This window comes from Babylonia areolata, chromosome 29, assembly GCF_041734735.1.
Source record: "Babylonia areolata isolate BAREFJ2019XMU chromosome 29, ASM4173473v1, whole genome shotgun sequence".
NCBI classification, from domain to species: domain Eukaryota; kingdom Metazoa; phylum Mollusca; class Gastropoda; order Neogastropoda; family Buccinidae; genus Babylonia; species Babylonia areolata.
The window spans coordinates 30183075-30199210 of NC_134904.1; the positions used below are offsets into that span (position 1 = coordinate 30183075).

The window sequence follows — 16136 nt, forward strand, 5'->3', positions numbered from 1 at the left end:
TTTCATTTCCTTTTTCATGTCTTTCTATTCTGTGGAACGGCGGCCTGAAATGAAATCTGAAGTGACGCCCTTCCTCCGCAGTTTCTCATTTTTGGTCTTTCGCGTCTCTTTGTGGGAGAGAGGCTGAGAGATTACATTGTAATTCATTTATGATGACGAGCTTTCGGCTTTTTTTTTTTTTTTTTTTGCAGTCTATTATTTTGTAGCCTTTATTTTCCATTCCAAAGAAAATGAAGCATCGAAAGATTAGAGAAAACAAAGCAAGACAATATAAAACAATGTGAGATAAGATACAATAAAACGACAACAAGAACAACAAAATAATTATGTAAATAAGATGAAACAGAAATAAAGTAGATAAGAAAGGGATTATGTATCATGAGCAGTCGACGTTTCGTCTAACCGTGGCCTTTTCCATTCAAAACCAAATGATATAAAAAATTTAAAAAAATTATACCGAAGAGAGAGAGAGGGAAAAAAAACAACTAAAGAAACTAAGATAACACGGGATGAAATGAAATAAAACAAAAAAGTAACTGTAAATTGTATAAAACAACATGAAAAAAAAAATTAAACAAAATACAATTCTGCTTGGCTAATGAATCCAACTACATGGTTGTCCCTGTGGCAATTTTAGCATCGCTTGCCCATTGTCTTTCATTCCAGAGGCAATATCCCAGAAAGAAGAAGAAGAAGAAGAAGAAAGAAGAGGAGGAGGTGGAGAAAGAGAAGAAAAAAAAAAAGAGGGGGGAGGAGGAGGAGACGAAGATGATGTGATGGCGTGTTGAATGATGGCCTAGGTAACGCGTCCGCCTAGGAAGCGAGAGAATCTGAGCGCGCTGGTCCGGATCACGGCTCAGCCGCCGATATTTTCTCCCCCTCCACTAGACCTTGAGTGGTGGTCTGGACGCTTAGTCATTCGGATGAGACGATAAACCGAGGTCTTGTGTGCAGCATGCTCTTAGCGCACGTAAAAGAACCCACGGCAACAAAACGGTTGTTTCTTGCAAAATTCTGTAGAAAAATCCACTTCGATAGGAAAAACAAATGAAACTCCATGAAGAAAAAAATACAAAACAAAAGAGGCAAGGCCTTCAAGACTCACTTGTGTTACACTTTTTAAAAAAAATCTAATCGTTAAAATGTGTTCTGTATTTATTATAAAGCTTCGGGATAAAAGAAAAAGAAAAAAAAAGTCCTAACGGCAGATTCGAACCCCGCGTGTTCGGGTGAGAAGAAACTGTCTTACCCATTACACTATCGGGGCTCCTTAGCTGACGTTCAAAAATATAACATTCAAACATGCTTTTTTAAAGGGCGATAAATCGATTGCGGTATTCACAGTGAGAACGCTGTTTAAATCATATTATTCTGGTGTATCTTGGGCATTCAAAAAATCTTTAAGGGCAATTAAAAATTATTTTTAAGTCCGCGGTAAAGGAGACGTGGCTATCGCCGCAATCACACTGCAACATTTAGCCGTTTTCTCTGTATCTAGATAGATGTACAAGTTTAGTTGCACCCGCCGGGAATGTACGACATGGTCGATTCAATTTCTCTTTTATGTTCATTCTAGTTTTATAGTTTTAAAGTTTATATGGAAATTGAGTATTTTGTTAAACTAATAACATGTAGAGCCAAGTACAAGTACTTCGAAACGTCGTATGAAGTGAAAAGGACTTTATTTTGAGAAAAATCAAGACTGGAAATTTTTACGTTTCATCAATGCAAGGGTATTAACTCTCATTGTTTATTATTTTTAACTGTGAATTCCGACTGATTCTGTGGATATTTTTACGGCAGTTATGAGCATAATCCAGTAAGTGATGAGGCGTTCACAAATCTTTCTCTGAATAAATATTTAACGGTCTCCTTCTCCAACTTTCCATCACATGTTATCGTGTATTGTCGATTGAATATAGGATTAAACGGGCAAGGTCAACAACTTGAACAAAATTGCGTCGTTCGTGTTCGCGAAGAATATGAGCACACACTTTGAATATGTATGAATATGTGTACGCAATTGATTTTTGCCCATGACCTTCAGGGCTCAGCTAGTAGATCTATAAAGTCCACTCGTCGTATTGATTTTTAGTATTTTCCGAAAAAGACCACTTGGGCGAATGAACATAGTGAAAGCCCTGTACACTGAGAGTAAAACACACAAGCTTTTTATGTATTGAGTATAATTTCAAAATGTAATGTTTAAGATGAGAAAGATCAGTTTAAAGCAAATTAACGCCCCCCTAACATTAATTACAGATTAATTTCCCTTTTTTTACTATCTGGACCAAAGACATGCAAAATAAATATAAGTTCCTGTTTGAACAAAAAATGATTAAAAAAAAAAAAAAAAAAAATGACTGCTCTTGTTGTTGTGTCAGAATATCAGATCAAAGTGCCAGGTTTAGAGAATAAAAAAAATAAATAAATATAACAGTAAATTCAGTTTGCATATAATTTGGCTTCTTTTGTTTTTGTGTGTGCCCATCCCAGAGGTGCAATATTGTTTTAAACAAGATGACTGGAAAGAACTGAATTTTTCCTATTTTTATGCCAAATTTAGTGTCAACTGACAAAGTATTTGCAGAGAAAATGGCAATGTTAAAGTTTACCACGGACACACACACACACACACACACACACACACACAACCGAACACCGGGTTAAAACATAGACTCACTTTGTTTACACAAGTGAGTCAAAAATGGGTGGCGCTGTAGTGTAGCGACGCGCTCTCCCTGGGGAGAGCAGCCCGAATTTCACACAGAGAAATCTGTTGTGATAAAAAGAAATACAAATACAAAACGAAGGGGGAGGAGGATAAGGGAAATACAAAGAAAGAACGAAACAGAGAAACAAATAAAGAGAGAAAAAATATCAAGCACAAAAGTTCCAAGAAAAAGAAGAAGAAAGAAGCGGAGGAGAAAATGGGGGAAAAAAGAAGAAAAAGAAAAAAAAACAAAAACAGAAAGAAATATACTGATAAAGAAATGAAATACCTAGCATGGAAGTTCCAACTAGTAGGAATACTTTTTAATAACTACAAAATCCCCGAGGAATAAGCTGTATGTGTTGGGCTTTGGCTTCTCTTCCATTGACGGTAAAATCCGGAAGGAACAATCTCGTAATTTGCATCTTTTGAAATTACGTGAAAGACCTTAGTTCATTCAGGCTTATAACACATTCCTTGAAGCTGGGAAACTTCACACTTTTCGCAATCCGTTCTGGAGTTTCTGTCTGAGAGAAATGTAGCCAGCTTGTAGCACAGAGGCCCACAGCTCATTATTGTCCATGTGTTTTGCACAGTGCAGTCTGCAGATTCATTGTGACTCTATCTCCCTCTCTCCTCCCCCCTGTGTGTGTGTGTGTGTGTGCGCGCGCGCGCGCGCGTGTGTGTGTGTGTGTGTGTGTGTCTCCCTCTCCTCTGTGTGTGTGTGTGTGTGTGTGTGTGTGTGTGTGTATGTCTCCCTCTCCTGTGTGTGTGTGTGTGTGTGTGTGTGTGTGTGTGTGTGTCTCTCTCTCTCTCTGTCTCTGTGTCCACGTCACCCTGTGTCTGTCTCTCTGTCGCAGTATCTGTCTGCGTGTTTCTCTGTCTGTCTGTCTCTTTCCCTCTGTCATTCTCTCTCTTCTCGCTCTGTCTCTCTCTCTATGTCTCTATATCTCTCTGTCTTTGTGTCCATTGTCTCTCTATCTGTCTGTTCTCTCTGTGTCTCTCTCTGTCTCTTTCTCTCTCTCTGTGACTCCCCCCCCCCTCTCTCTCTCTGTCATTTTCTCTCTCTCTTCTCGCTCTGTCTCTCTCCGTGTCTCTCTCTATGTCTTTATATCTCTCTGTCTATTTCTGTGTCTATATCTCTCTGTCTCTGTATCTGTCTGTGTGTTTCTCTCTCTCTCTCTCTCTCTCTGTGTCTTCTCGCTCTGTCTCTCTATGCGTCTATGTCTCTGTATCTGTCTGTCTGTTTCTGTGTCCATGTCTCTGTGTCTCTGTATCTGTGTGTTTCTTTCTCAGTCTGTCTCTTTCTCTCTCTCTCTCTTCTCGCTCTGTCCATCTGTGTCTCTCTCTCAATGTCTCTATATCTCTCTGTCTGTCTCTGTCTCTCTGTGTGACGCTCTCTCTCTCTCTCTCTCTCTCTCTCTCTACCCTCTGTGTGTGTGTGTGTGTGTGTGTGTGTGTGTGTGTGTGTGTGTACAACATTTGCAAATACTGCGTTTATGCCTGAATCGTTTCCTTTCAGGAGGGGCAATGGCCTTTGTATGAATAAAACATCCACATAGTTGTCTCTTTTTTCCCTCGACACTCACCCCCCCCCCCCCCCTCTCTCTCTCTCTCTCTTTTTTCTCTCTCTCTCTGTCTATCGGTCTGTGTGTGTGTGTGTGTGTGTGTGTGTGTGTGTGTGTGTGTGTGTGTGTGTGTGTGTGTGTGTGTGTGTGATCCCCACTCTCTCTATCTTCATCACCACTGCTCCTTAACCCATACTGTGGCATCATCATCATCATCATCATCAACTGCAAAACGCTACATATCACACCACTACCACCATTCCACTACTCCCATTCCTCCTCACCAAAACCCCCACTACCACCAGTCGCCACAGAAGAAGAAGAGGAGCAGGAGGAGGAGGAGGAGGAAGAAGAAGAAGAAGAAGAGGAGGAGGAGGAGGAAGAAGAAGAAGAAGAGGAGGAGGAACAACAACAAAACAACAGCAGCAACAACAACAATAACAAAACAAGAAGAGCCATAACAAGAAGAACAACGTCAACAAAACAACAACAACAATAATGAAAAGAACAAGAACAGAAGAAGAATGAGGAGGAGGAGGAGAAGAAAAATGAGGAGGAGGAGAAGGTAGAAGAAGAAGAACAACAACAACAAGAGCAAGAACAAGAACAACATCAAGAAAACAAAAACAACAACAATAATAAAAAGAACAACAAGAACAGGAACAGAAGAACTAGAAGAAGAAGAAGAAAAAAAAGAAGAAGACGAAGGAGGAGGAGGAGGAAGATGAAGAGGAGGAGGAGGAGGAGGAACAACAACAACAACAGCAGCAACAACAACAATAACAACAAGGAGAGCCAGAACAAGAAGAACAACATCAACAAAACAACAACAACAACAACAATAATGAAAAGAAGAAGAACAATAACAGGAAAAGAAGGAGGAGGAGGTAGAAGAAGAAGAAGAAAAGGAGGAGGAGGAGAAGAAGAAGACGAAGAAGGAGGAGGAGGAGGAGGAATTGAATCTGAATCCACAGCCGCCCCAAACTGCCACCACCATCACCCAGGCACTCTCCATCACCATCAACACGGCTATCCTAGCCCTGAAGCACTCCCGAAACTAAACACACTTTTGCTGCAGCAACCTCATCTCAGCAAAATGGAAGGCGCTATTGCTTTGCCTTGTCCTTCGGGGAGAAGAGAGAGACACAGAGAAGAAGAAGAAGAAGAAGAAGAAGAAGAAACATCACCCAAGGAGACATCTAAAACACACACACACACACACACACACACGCACGCACGCGCACGCGCGCACAAAACGATGGAAAGAGGAAAAAAAAAGAAGAAAAAAAACCCACCAACATAAAACCTTGGAAAAAAGGAAGTGCAGGGGGAGAAAAAAATGTGAGCCAACCAGAGATCTAAAAATATCTCAGGGGAGAGAATTCGTTTCTCCTTTAAAGGGGCAGCAATCTGGATGGGAAAAGCTTCAACCGTGATGGCCCCCCGTGCTCCATTGTGAATTTGCTGAAAGTCTGAACGTGGAAAGAAGTAGCAGCAACAGCAGTAACAGCAGCAACAACAGTAACAGCGGAATCCGAGGAGAAAGGGAGATAAGGTGGTGGTGGTGGTGGTGTGAGTGCATAAGGGGGTGGGGTGGGGGTGGGGGGGATCAAGGCGGAGGATTGATGGGGAGATGGTGAGCAGTGGGTGGAAGGGTGGAGTGGGGGTGTGAGTGGGGGGAGCATTATACTCAGTGAGTGCAGTGTTTGGCCCAGAGGTAAACGCGTCCGCCTAGGAAGCGAAGCGAGAGAATCTGAGAACACTGGTTCGAATCCCCACACTTTTCTCCCCCCCCCACCCCCCCTCCCCTCCCTCCATTGGACCTTGTGTGGTGGTCTGGACGCTAGTCATCCGGATGACACGATAAACCGATGTCCCGTGTGTACAACAAAGCACTCAGCGCTCGTTAAAGAACCCACACAAGCGACAAAAGTGTTATCGCTGACAAAATTCCACAGAAAGATCCAGTTTGGTAGGAATATACATACACTTTCAGGGGGGAAAAAATGTGGCGCTCGCCTTGTAGCGACGTAACAAAAAGCGTGAATTGCATGGATTGAACACCATAACTCATTACTCACCATCGTCGCCACGGATACTTCGTTCGTGTGCGTGTATGTGTCCAGTGTGTGTGTGTGTGTGTGTGTGTGTGAGAGAGAGAGAGAGAGAGAGAGAGAGAGAGAGAGAAAGAATGTGTGTGTGTGTGTGTGTGTGTGTGTGTGTGTGTGGACAAGTTTTTATATTGATAAGCACTTGTATGTATCCTTATTTCTACTGTATCTGTGTTTGTGTATGATTTTCAATATATGTTCGTACCTTGTTATGTACTATCCCCCTTCCCTCCCCCTTCCCCCCCCCCCCGCCCCCCCCTCGCCTCACACGCCCCACCCCCCACGCCCCAATATTCCTTGTGACCCCGGTACACTTGGTAATAAAGACCTATTCTATTCTATTCTATTCTTCTGTCCGGAATGAACTGCTGCCATCAGCACTAGAAAACGGGAATACCATGCCAGACTTGGGCTTGTTGTTGTTGTTGTTGCTGTTGTTATTGATGTTGGAAGATGGTGGTGATGCTGGCGTTGTTATTGATGGTGGTGGTGATGCTGGCATAGTTAGTTGTGATGTTTGTTGTAAGTGGTAGTGGTGGTGATGTTGGTGTTGTTGTTGTTGGAGATGGTGGTGATATTGATGTTGCTATTGTTGGTGGTGGTGGTAGCGTTAATGGTGGTGATGGTGATGGTGGCGTTGGTGGTGGTGGTGTTTGTTGTTAGTGGTGGTAGCGGTAGTGATGGTGGAGGTAGTGGTGGTGATAGGGGTGTTGGTGGTGGGTTTTTTGTTGTTGTTTTTTTTGGTTTTTAATTGTTGTCATTGTCGTTGTCGTTATTATCGTTGTTATTCGGATGGCCTCATTCTCTAGTCATGGGCCCCCGGTTCCTCGTGTCTGGCACTGCGATCGACCTCAACAAAGTGGGGTTGTACTCAAGGCCTGATCAGCGTGTTGGCTTTATGTGTTGGTCAGGCAACTAACTGCTCTCTCTCTCTCTCTCTTTAACCTTTTGTTATCTTGTGAACATTTTGATTTCATTTCTTTTTGCCCTGAGGGCTGGATGTAAAAAAAAAAAAAAGCATATACATGCTTATTCCACTTCCCTCATTAAAAAGATTCATTCGTTCTTTCTCTCTCTCTCTCTGTATGTCTGTTTTTTTGTTGTTGGTTTTTTGCCACGTATGTTCTGTAGCGTACAATTATTCTTCGTCACGCTTTCACACCTCCTTGAACCTTCCTTCTGTGTGTGTGTGTGTGTGTGTGTTTATGTGTGTGTGTGTGTGTGTCTCTCTCTCTCTCTCTGCCTATCTGTATATCTGTCCGCCTGTGTGTGTGTGTGTGTGTCTGCCTATATGTATGTCTGTACGCCTGTGTGTGTGTGTATGTGTGTGTGTGTGTGTGTGTGTGTGTGTGTGTTTCCTTCTTTGAATCCTCTTAGAGAAGAAAAAAAAATGAAGAAGAAAGTCCCACACATGATGTTTCGAAAATGTATAGAGGAAAAAATACTATCACCAGCATTATTCTCTCTCTCTCTCTCTCTCTGTATCTACCTACCTCTCCTTCTCAAAATCCTCTCAGAGCGGAAAAAACATATTACGCCACATCTGATATTTTGAAAATGTGCAGGGAAAAATATAATCATCAGCATTACTACCTCTCTCTCTCCCCCTCCCTGAGCCGTAGAGCAGAAGAGAAATGAAGCAGGGGAGAAAACCAGGCACATTAACAAAGGCTCTTCAACCCCTAATCCAATCACCCGTTCACATCATAGCTTGTCTCCCTTTCTGTGGTCAGGGAAAAGGGAAAGAATGTAATCGTTTTTACGAAAGATGAAATTATCTTCCGTTTTTTGATGTTCTGTTTTACGTCATTTTTTTTTTACACACTTCATGGCCGTGTTAACTGTTTTACGTTTTTTGGGGTTTTTTTTTTTTGCTTTTTTCTTTTTTTTATATTACCATTGTCATTTACTGTAGTCGTTTAAGTTTTTCGTTTTGCTTTCCTTTCTTCCTTTTTTTTTTTTTTTTTTTTTTGTTTTCTTCATTTAAAAAAAAAATTTTTTAAAGACTAATGCACATATATAATTTGAAGTAAACTTATTCACTCTCTCTCTCTCTGTGTCTCTGTCAATAAACAGGCATCTCTCCCGCTATGACACCCCCCCACCCCCCCGCGCGCCTCCCCTCCCCCACTCCCACTTCTTTTTTCTCCTGTCTGTCACTTTCTGTTAGTCTCTGTTTCTCACCCTTACCCTCCTTTGTTTTGATGTTTTCTCTCCCCCCTCTCTCTCTCTCTCTCTCTTCCCCCCTCTCTCTCACTCCCCCCCCCCCCTCTCTCTCTGTGTCTCTCTCCCCCTCTCTCTCATGAGAAAACAGGCCGTGCTTTTTGATTTTAAATATAAACGTTTTGAGTTCTGGGTTCTCTCTCTCTCTCTTAAGGACATATTGGAAGAATACGACATGCCTAAATCCTTAATTCTTGAATACGTTTTTAGAGTTCTCTCTCTTTCTGGCTCTTTCTCACTCTCTTCCTCAAGGACAGCCTCCGACTGGGAGAATATGCCATTCGTAAAATTTTTAATCCTCGATAAAAACGATTTCAGTTCCGAGTTTTGATCTCTCTCTCTCTCTCTCTCTTTTTCTTTCTCCCCTGTCTCTCTGTCTCTGTTCACGAAGCAAATGTATATATGTTTGTAATTATCTATATCACCCCCACCTCCATCACCTTTTCCACCAGCTATATGTTTTGTGGCCAAAGGCCGATGTACATTAAACCTTCTGACTTCTGAGTTCTCTCTCTCTCTCTCTCTCAGTCTCTCTCTATCTATCTATCTGTCTATCTATCCATCTTTCTTTCTTTTTTTTTCTTTCTTAAGTACACACTGGGGGAATAGGCCATGCCTAAAATCTTAATCCCTGAAAGAAAAACGTTTTGAGTTCTGAGTTCTCTCATTCATCACTGAACACTAAGAGCTCCTTTTAGTAATAGTCATCTCTCTCTTCTTCTTCTTCTCTATCTCTCTCCCTCCCTCCCTTTCTCTCTGTTCCTCCCTCCCTCTTTCCCCCTCCATCTCTCTCCCTCCCCCCTCCTCTCTCTTTCTCTCTCTCTGTCTCGCCTCTGCAGTCTCAGAGACAGGACACAGCGAGACAGGCAGCACTACAGTAACTATCCACATTACCGCTGGCCAGGCAACAGAGTTCTACATCACCAACAGAGCCATCGAGGACCGGAAATGGGCGCCCCCATTCCTACGCTAAAGTAACGAGATCACTGATTGGCTCGCCGGCCTGACCTGACCTGACCTGACCTGACTTCGTAGCCGTTCTCTCTCTCTCTCTCTCTCTGTGTCTCAGTCTGTCCTTCTGTCTGTCTGTTTCTTTGTGACTGTCTCTCTGTCATCTCATTGTGTGTCCTCCTTAATCTCTCTGTGCGTCTTCTGGGCTAACCAGCGTTGGGTTTATGCGTTGGTCCGTTAGGCATACGCGCCCCTCTCCCCTTCATTTTTGATCATTATCATCATTATTTTTGGAATATTATTATTATTATCATTATCATCATCATCGTCGTCATTTTAACGCAGATGTAATGTTGCGTATGTGTATCAGTCCGCACACTTGGACACATCTTTGAAACTGAAACTAAGACTGTGTTTGATAATGATGATGATGATGATGAGAGAGAGAGACAGACAGAGAGAGAGAGAGAGTGAGAGAGAGAGAGAGTGGAAGAGAGAGATAGACAGACAGACAAAGAGAGAGAGACCGACAGAAAGAGAGAGAGAGAGGTGCACAAGTACTATCCCTCCAACACACACACATACACGCGCGCGCGCACTCAAGCCAAGCATATATATATATATATATATATAGAGAGAGAGAGAGAGAGAGAGAGAGAGATTTATCTATCTGTATAGATAAATGTATACATAATCTATCAGCCTGGCGTGCAGAGCGTGACGTCACGTGCAAGGCACAGCGACCCAAGCCCAGGTCCTGAAGATCCATTAACCACCTCAGTCCCTCGGACAATTTCCGTCCGCGATAGCTCTGTGGTCACCGTCCCCACTCAGTGTCTGCCTTCATCTGCTGATTGCCTCCCCTGACAGGGATTGGGTTGGGGGAGAGGGGGCGAAAGGAATGTGAGGGGAGGGGGTGGGTGTTGAGGTGTGTTAGTTTGCCACTGTGTGAAAAGGTCAGTTGGAGAGAGAGAGAGGAGGAGGAGGAAGTGGGGGGAGGGAGAGAGGGTGAGAACTCTGAACTCCAAACGTTTATTGATATATCTATTTGTTCATTCATGGACAAAGAGCAAGTTATCGAGCGAGCGAGCGAGAGAGAGAGAGAGAGGGAGAGAGAGAACACTGGGCACTGAACACTGAAATGTTTAATGTCATTAGCTGTAGAGCTCTAGTGACATAGTAGGTACAGATCAGAACAAAAACGGTGCAAAACAAATGATATGAAACAGAAAGGAAAAACATAACCAAAAGTAAACTAAACTACTCAGGGATAAGCGGCACTTTGGTATTTTGTCGTTTGCTTAAAATGTCCATGTGGCAGGCAGTTTAAGGTGAGAGAGAGAGAGGGGGGGGGGGAGATGGTACGAGGAGATGGGATGAGAGAATTTAAAATAAAATAAAATAAAATAAACCTGCGTGTGATGATGATGATGACAACGACGACGACGATGATGATGATTATGAGACACAGAGAGAGAGAGAGAGAGAGAGAGAGACTGGAGAGGGCGGAGACACAAACACAGAAAGAAGATGGAGAGAGAGGAGAGTGAGACGGATGAAAGGAGAAAGTGAGGAGGTGGGAGGGATGAAAGGGGGTGGGTGAGAAAGAGAGAGGAGGGTGCGAGAGAGAGAGAGGGGGGTAGAGAGAAAGAGAGAGAGGGAGAGTAAGATACAGAGGGAGAGAGAGAGAAAAGGAGAGAGAGGGGGTGAATGAATGAAAGGGAGTGGGTGAGAAAGAGAGAGGAGAGAGCGAGAGAGGGGGGGTAGAGAGAAAGAGGGAGAGGGATAGAGAGAGAAAAGGAGAGAGAGGGGGTGAAGGAATGAAAGGGGGTGGGTGAGAAAGAGAGAGGAGAGTGCGAGAGCGAGAGAGGGGGTGTAGACTGAAGGAGGTAGAGGGAGAGTAAGATACAGAGGGAGAGAAAAGGAGAGAGAGGGGGTGAAGGAATGAAAGGGGGTGGGTGAGAAAGAGAGAGGAGGGTGCGAGAGAGAGAGAGGGGGGTAGAGAGAAAGAGAGAGTAAGATACAGAGGGAGAGAGAAAAGGAGGGGGGGGGGGTGAAGGAATGAAAGGGGGTGGGTGAGAGAGAGGAGAGTGCGAGAGAGAGAGAAAGAGGGTAGAGAGAAAGAGAGAGTAAGATACAGAGGGAGAGAGAGAAAAGGAGAGAAAGGGGGGTGAAGGAATGAAAGGGGGTGGGTGAGAAAGAGGATGGTGCGAGAGAGAGAGGGGGGGGGTAGAAAGAAAGATAGGGAGAAAAATACAGAGAGGGAGAGAGAGAAAAAGAGAGACAGAGGGGGGGGGGGGGAGGAATGAAAGGGGGTGGGTGAGAAAGAGAGTGCGAGAGAAAGAGAGGGAGAGTAAGATACAGAGGGAGAGAGAAAAGGAGAGAGAGGGGGTGAAGGAATGAAAGGGGTGGGTGAGAAAGAGAGAGGAGGGTGCGAGAGAGAGAGAGGGGGGTAGAGAGAAAGAGAGAGTAAGATACAGAGGGAGAGAGAAAAGGAGAGGGGGGGTGAAGGAATGAAAGGGGGTGGGTGAGAGAGAGGAGAGTGCGAGAGAGAGAGAAAGAGGGTAGAGAGAAAGAGAGAGTAAGATACAGAGGGAGAGAGAGAAAAGGAGAGAAAGGGGGGTGAAGGAATGAAAGGGGGTGGGTGAGAAAGAGGATGGTGCGAGAGAGAGAGGGGGGGGGGTAGAAAGAAAGATAGGGAGAAAAATACAGAGAGGGAGAGAGAAAAAGAGAGACAGAGGGGGGGGGAGGAATGAAAGGGGGTGGGTGAGAAAGAGAGAGGATAGTGCGAGAGAAAGAGAGGGAGAGTAAGATACAGAGGGAGAGAGAAAAGGAGAGAGAGGGGGTGAAGGAATGAAAGGGGGTGGGTGAGAAAGAGAGAGGAGGGTGCGAGAGAGAGAGAGGGGGGTAGAGAGAAAGAGAGAGTAAGATACAGAGGGAGAGAGAAAAGGAGAGGGGGGGGTGAAGGAATGAAAGGGGGTGGGTGAGAGAGAGGAGAGTGCGAGAGAGAGAGAAAGAGATAGTAAGATACAGAGGGAGAGAGAGAAAAGGAGAGAAAGGGGGGTGAAGGAATGAAAGGGGCTGGGTGAGAAAGAGGATGGTGCGAGAGAGAGAGGGGGGGGGGGGGTTAGAAAGAAAGATAGGGAGAAAAATACAGAGAGGGAGAGAGAGAAAAAGAGACAGAGGGGGGGGGGGGGGGAAGAGGAATGAAAGGGGGTGGGTGAGAAAGAGAGAGGAGGGTGCGAGAGAGAGAGGGATGTAGAAAGAAAGAGAGAAAGATACAGAGGGAGAGAGAGAAAAGTAGAGACGGGGGGAGTGGGGGAGAGGAATGAAAGAGGGTGGGTGAGAAAGAGAGAGGAGGGTGCGAGAGAGAGAGAGAGGGTAGCAGAGTAAAATACAGAGGGATAGAGAGAAAAGGAAAGAGAGAGATGAGTGAGAGAGAGGGAGGTAAGCAGAGAGACAATACAGTTTTGAGATGGCAGCAAAGGCTCATCAAATGAAGTTCCATAACTTCTGCAAAACTCTTATCTGTAACAACCAATCATCAGTTATTCCCCTTCAGCCATCAATCGCAGCTTGGCTCGGTTCAGTTAGAATTCCGTGACTCATGTATGCGTGTTTGAGAGTGACTGTTTCATTGAATGACTGACTGCATTGTATTGTATTGTGTGTGAAATGTGGGCTGCTCTCCCAGTGGAGAGATCGTCAGTCGCCATAATGCATCGCCACCTTTTTCTTTTCTTTTAATAATAATAATAATAATGTACATTTATATAGCGCGCTTTCTCTCTAAGAGCTCAGAGCGCTTTACATGAAAGAAAAATATTACAAGTTACATAAAACATTCATGACCACTCTTTCTCACTCCCCCCCCCTCCCCTCCACACACACTGTCCTCCTCCCACTCTACATACATCCAAATTGAGCATTCATAGGTGGTGTTGGAGAACAAGGAAGCTGAGAGTGCTTATAGACAGGTTTTAAAAAGATGAGTTTTTAGTGATGAGCGAATAGCAGAAATAGAATCAGATGCACGGATACGATGAGGAAGATTTTCCAGATGTGAGGAGCAGCAAAAGAAGAAAGAACGTTCACCATAGGTTCTTGTATTGACACGAGGAAGTTTCAAAAGGTAATAGTCAGAGGAAGAGCAGAGATTTCTTGCGGGAGTGTAAACACTGATAAGGTCAGAAAGATATGTAGGTCCTGCGGAGTGGAAAGCAGAACAGCAGAATACCTGTTCATGTCTGTTCACGTGTATTTGTTTTAATATCAAAGTGGATTTAATTAACAGCTCAAAGTGCATGCTGCATGCACACAGAACTTCTATTTATCGTCTCACCCGAAGGATTTTCCATGACTCATGAACTGATTAATTTTTGTGTAACATACTGATTCTACCGATTGGCATAATGACCAAGTGATGAGTTGCTGATTTATTTACTTTTGAGCGAATGTGGTGTGTTAAAAAAAATGGCTGTCCGTACACTTTCACATTCAAACGAATACACATAGTCTTACACAGAACAAATTAGATCAATGTTCCTAAAAATTTGACTAGCAAACTACACATACACACACGCACAAACGCTCGCATACAGTGCATTCGCACATACATATGTGCATACTAGCTTCCCCATGGCACACGCATACATACACACTCACAAATACACAGACACGCACACACACGCTCGTACCATACACATAAATTTCAATCAGCAACAGATAAAACAATATATATCTAAAATGTGTACCGATAGTAGTTGTAGTTGTTGCTGTTGAAGCATCATCATCATGATTATTCTTATCGTTATGATCATTGTTGTTTTGTTATTACTATTATTTTATTATCTTCGTTATCATAATCATTATCCTCACCTTGTGTGTGTGTGTGTGTGTGTGTTGCAGTCCTCATCATGATCGCTGGCCTGCTCATCTTCCCGCTGGGCTTCGGCTCGTCTTTCTTCCGCCATTACTGCGGGGACTTCGCTTCCGCTTACGACACGGGCCACTGTCTGATTGGCTGGAGCTACATGCTGGGCATCATGGGAACGGCGCTGTCGGTCTTCTGTCCCTTCCTGTCCCAGTTCACCGACATGCGCGCCAGAGACATTTTCTCATGAGTGTGTGTGTGTTTTGTAGGGTGTGTGTGTTGGTGTGTGCTGGTGTTTCAGTAAGTATCGCACATTTTCCATTTGCTTTTTGGTGGTGGTGGCGGTTTTGATCGACACAGCTCCGTTGATTGTGAGAGCTGCTACTCTATTAAATATTCATAAGAAAGGGGGTGAGTATGGTACTGCAAAGGATTTGTGACACGGTTTTTGTGGTGGTGGTGGTGACTGTTTCAAGTAACACAGCTTCGATGATTTTGAGGGCTGCTGCTCTTATTTATAAGAAATGGGTTGAGTATGGTACTGCAAAGGATTTGTGACACCAGGTTTGATTTTGTTCCCGCCCCCCCCCCCCCCCCCCCCCTTTTTTTTTTTTCTTTTTGTTGTTGTTGTGGTGGTGGTGGTGGTGGTGGTGGTGGTGGTGATGTCTGTTATGAATAACACAGCTTCGGTGATCGCGAGAGCTGCCCCTCTGTTATTATAAGAAAGGGGTCAAGTATGTTACTGCAAACGATTTGTGACACCAGGATTTTGGTTTTGGTTTTTCGTGGTGGTGGTAATGTCTGTTATAGATAACACAGCTGCTGCTGTTATCTATAAGAAAAGGTTGAGTATGATACTGCAAAGGATTTGTGTGACACCAGTTGTTGTTTTTTGTTGGTGGTGATGGTGGTGGCCGTTTTGTAACACAGCTTCGATTATCTTGACACCTGCTGCTGTTATCGATAAGAAAGGGTTGAGTATGGTACTGCAAAGGATTTATGACACCAGTTTTTTTTTTGTTTGTTTGTTTGTTTTTTGGTGGTGATGGTGGCTGTTTTAAGCAACACAGCTTCGATGATCGTGAAAGCTGCCGCTGTTATTTATAAGAAAAGGATGAGAATATATAGTGCTGCAATTGGTTTTTTGACAGTTGAACACTGAACATTGCAAAGAGTGGCACAGTGCAAAAAGAGTTGTGACGGCTGCGGTTTTGTGTTAATGGTTGAAGACAACAGTTGGTGCACAGCTTGATGGACAATTCTGGTTTGTAGCTAGTGAAAAAAAAAGAAGAAAAAAAGAGAGATAAAGATTGAGACTCTTTGTAAGATTTGCAAAGACTGTGGGTCCTCTGGCGTTTTGGTGAGGACGAAAACTTAAATGCAAGCGTTTGTGAGGTGGTGTTTTATTATTATTGTTTTCATTTCTTTTTTTTTTTTTTAATACTGTTAGAATATCAAGACGAAACTGCAAGATATGGAGGAGGGCTTCTGTGTATTGTTATTGACTGGATCTTAAATGCAATTACCTGTGAGGCGTTTGTTTGTATGGTTGAGTGTCTGCATGTTTGTTCGGTTTTCGTTTGTTTGGTTTTTTGTGTGTTTTTTTGTTGTTGTTGTTGTTGTTGTTGTTGTGTGTGTGTGTGTGTGTGTGTGTGTGTGTGTTGTTTTATTTCCCTCAGGATTCTGTTGCAGAAATG

The 16136-nt window shown here is 43.6% G+C and overlaps 1 protein-coding gene across 2 annotated transcripts in view; it reads left to right on the forward strand.

The window, feature by feature from the left end:
• LOC143274710 (uncharacterized) overlaps positions 1 to 15009 on the forward strand; it is a 241491-nt gene extending 226482 nt beyond the window's left edge. For both annotated transcript variants that reach the window (XM_076578613.1, XM_076578614.1), the window contains exon 4: positions 14475 to 15009. In XM_076578613.1, the coding sequence (XP_076434728.1) occupies positions 14475 to 14689 (215 nt within the window). In that variant the 3' untranslated portion in view covers positions 14690 to 15009. The remainder of the gene's footprint in view (positions 1 to 14474) is intronic.
• Positions 15010 to 16136: the final 1127 nt, after the last annotated feature.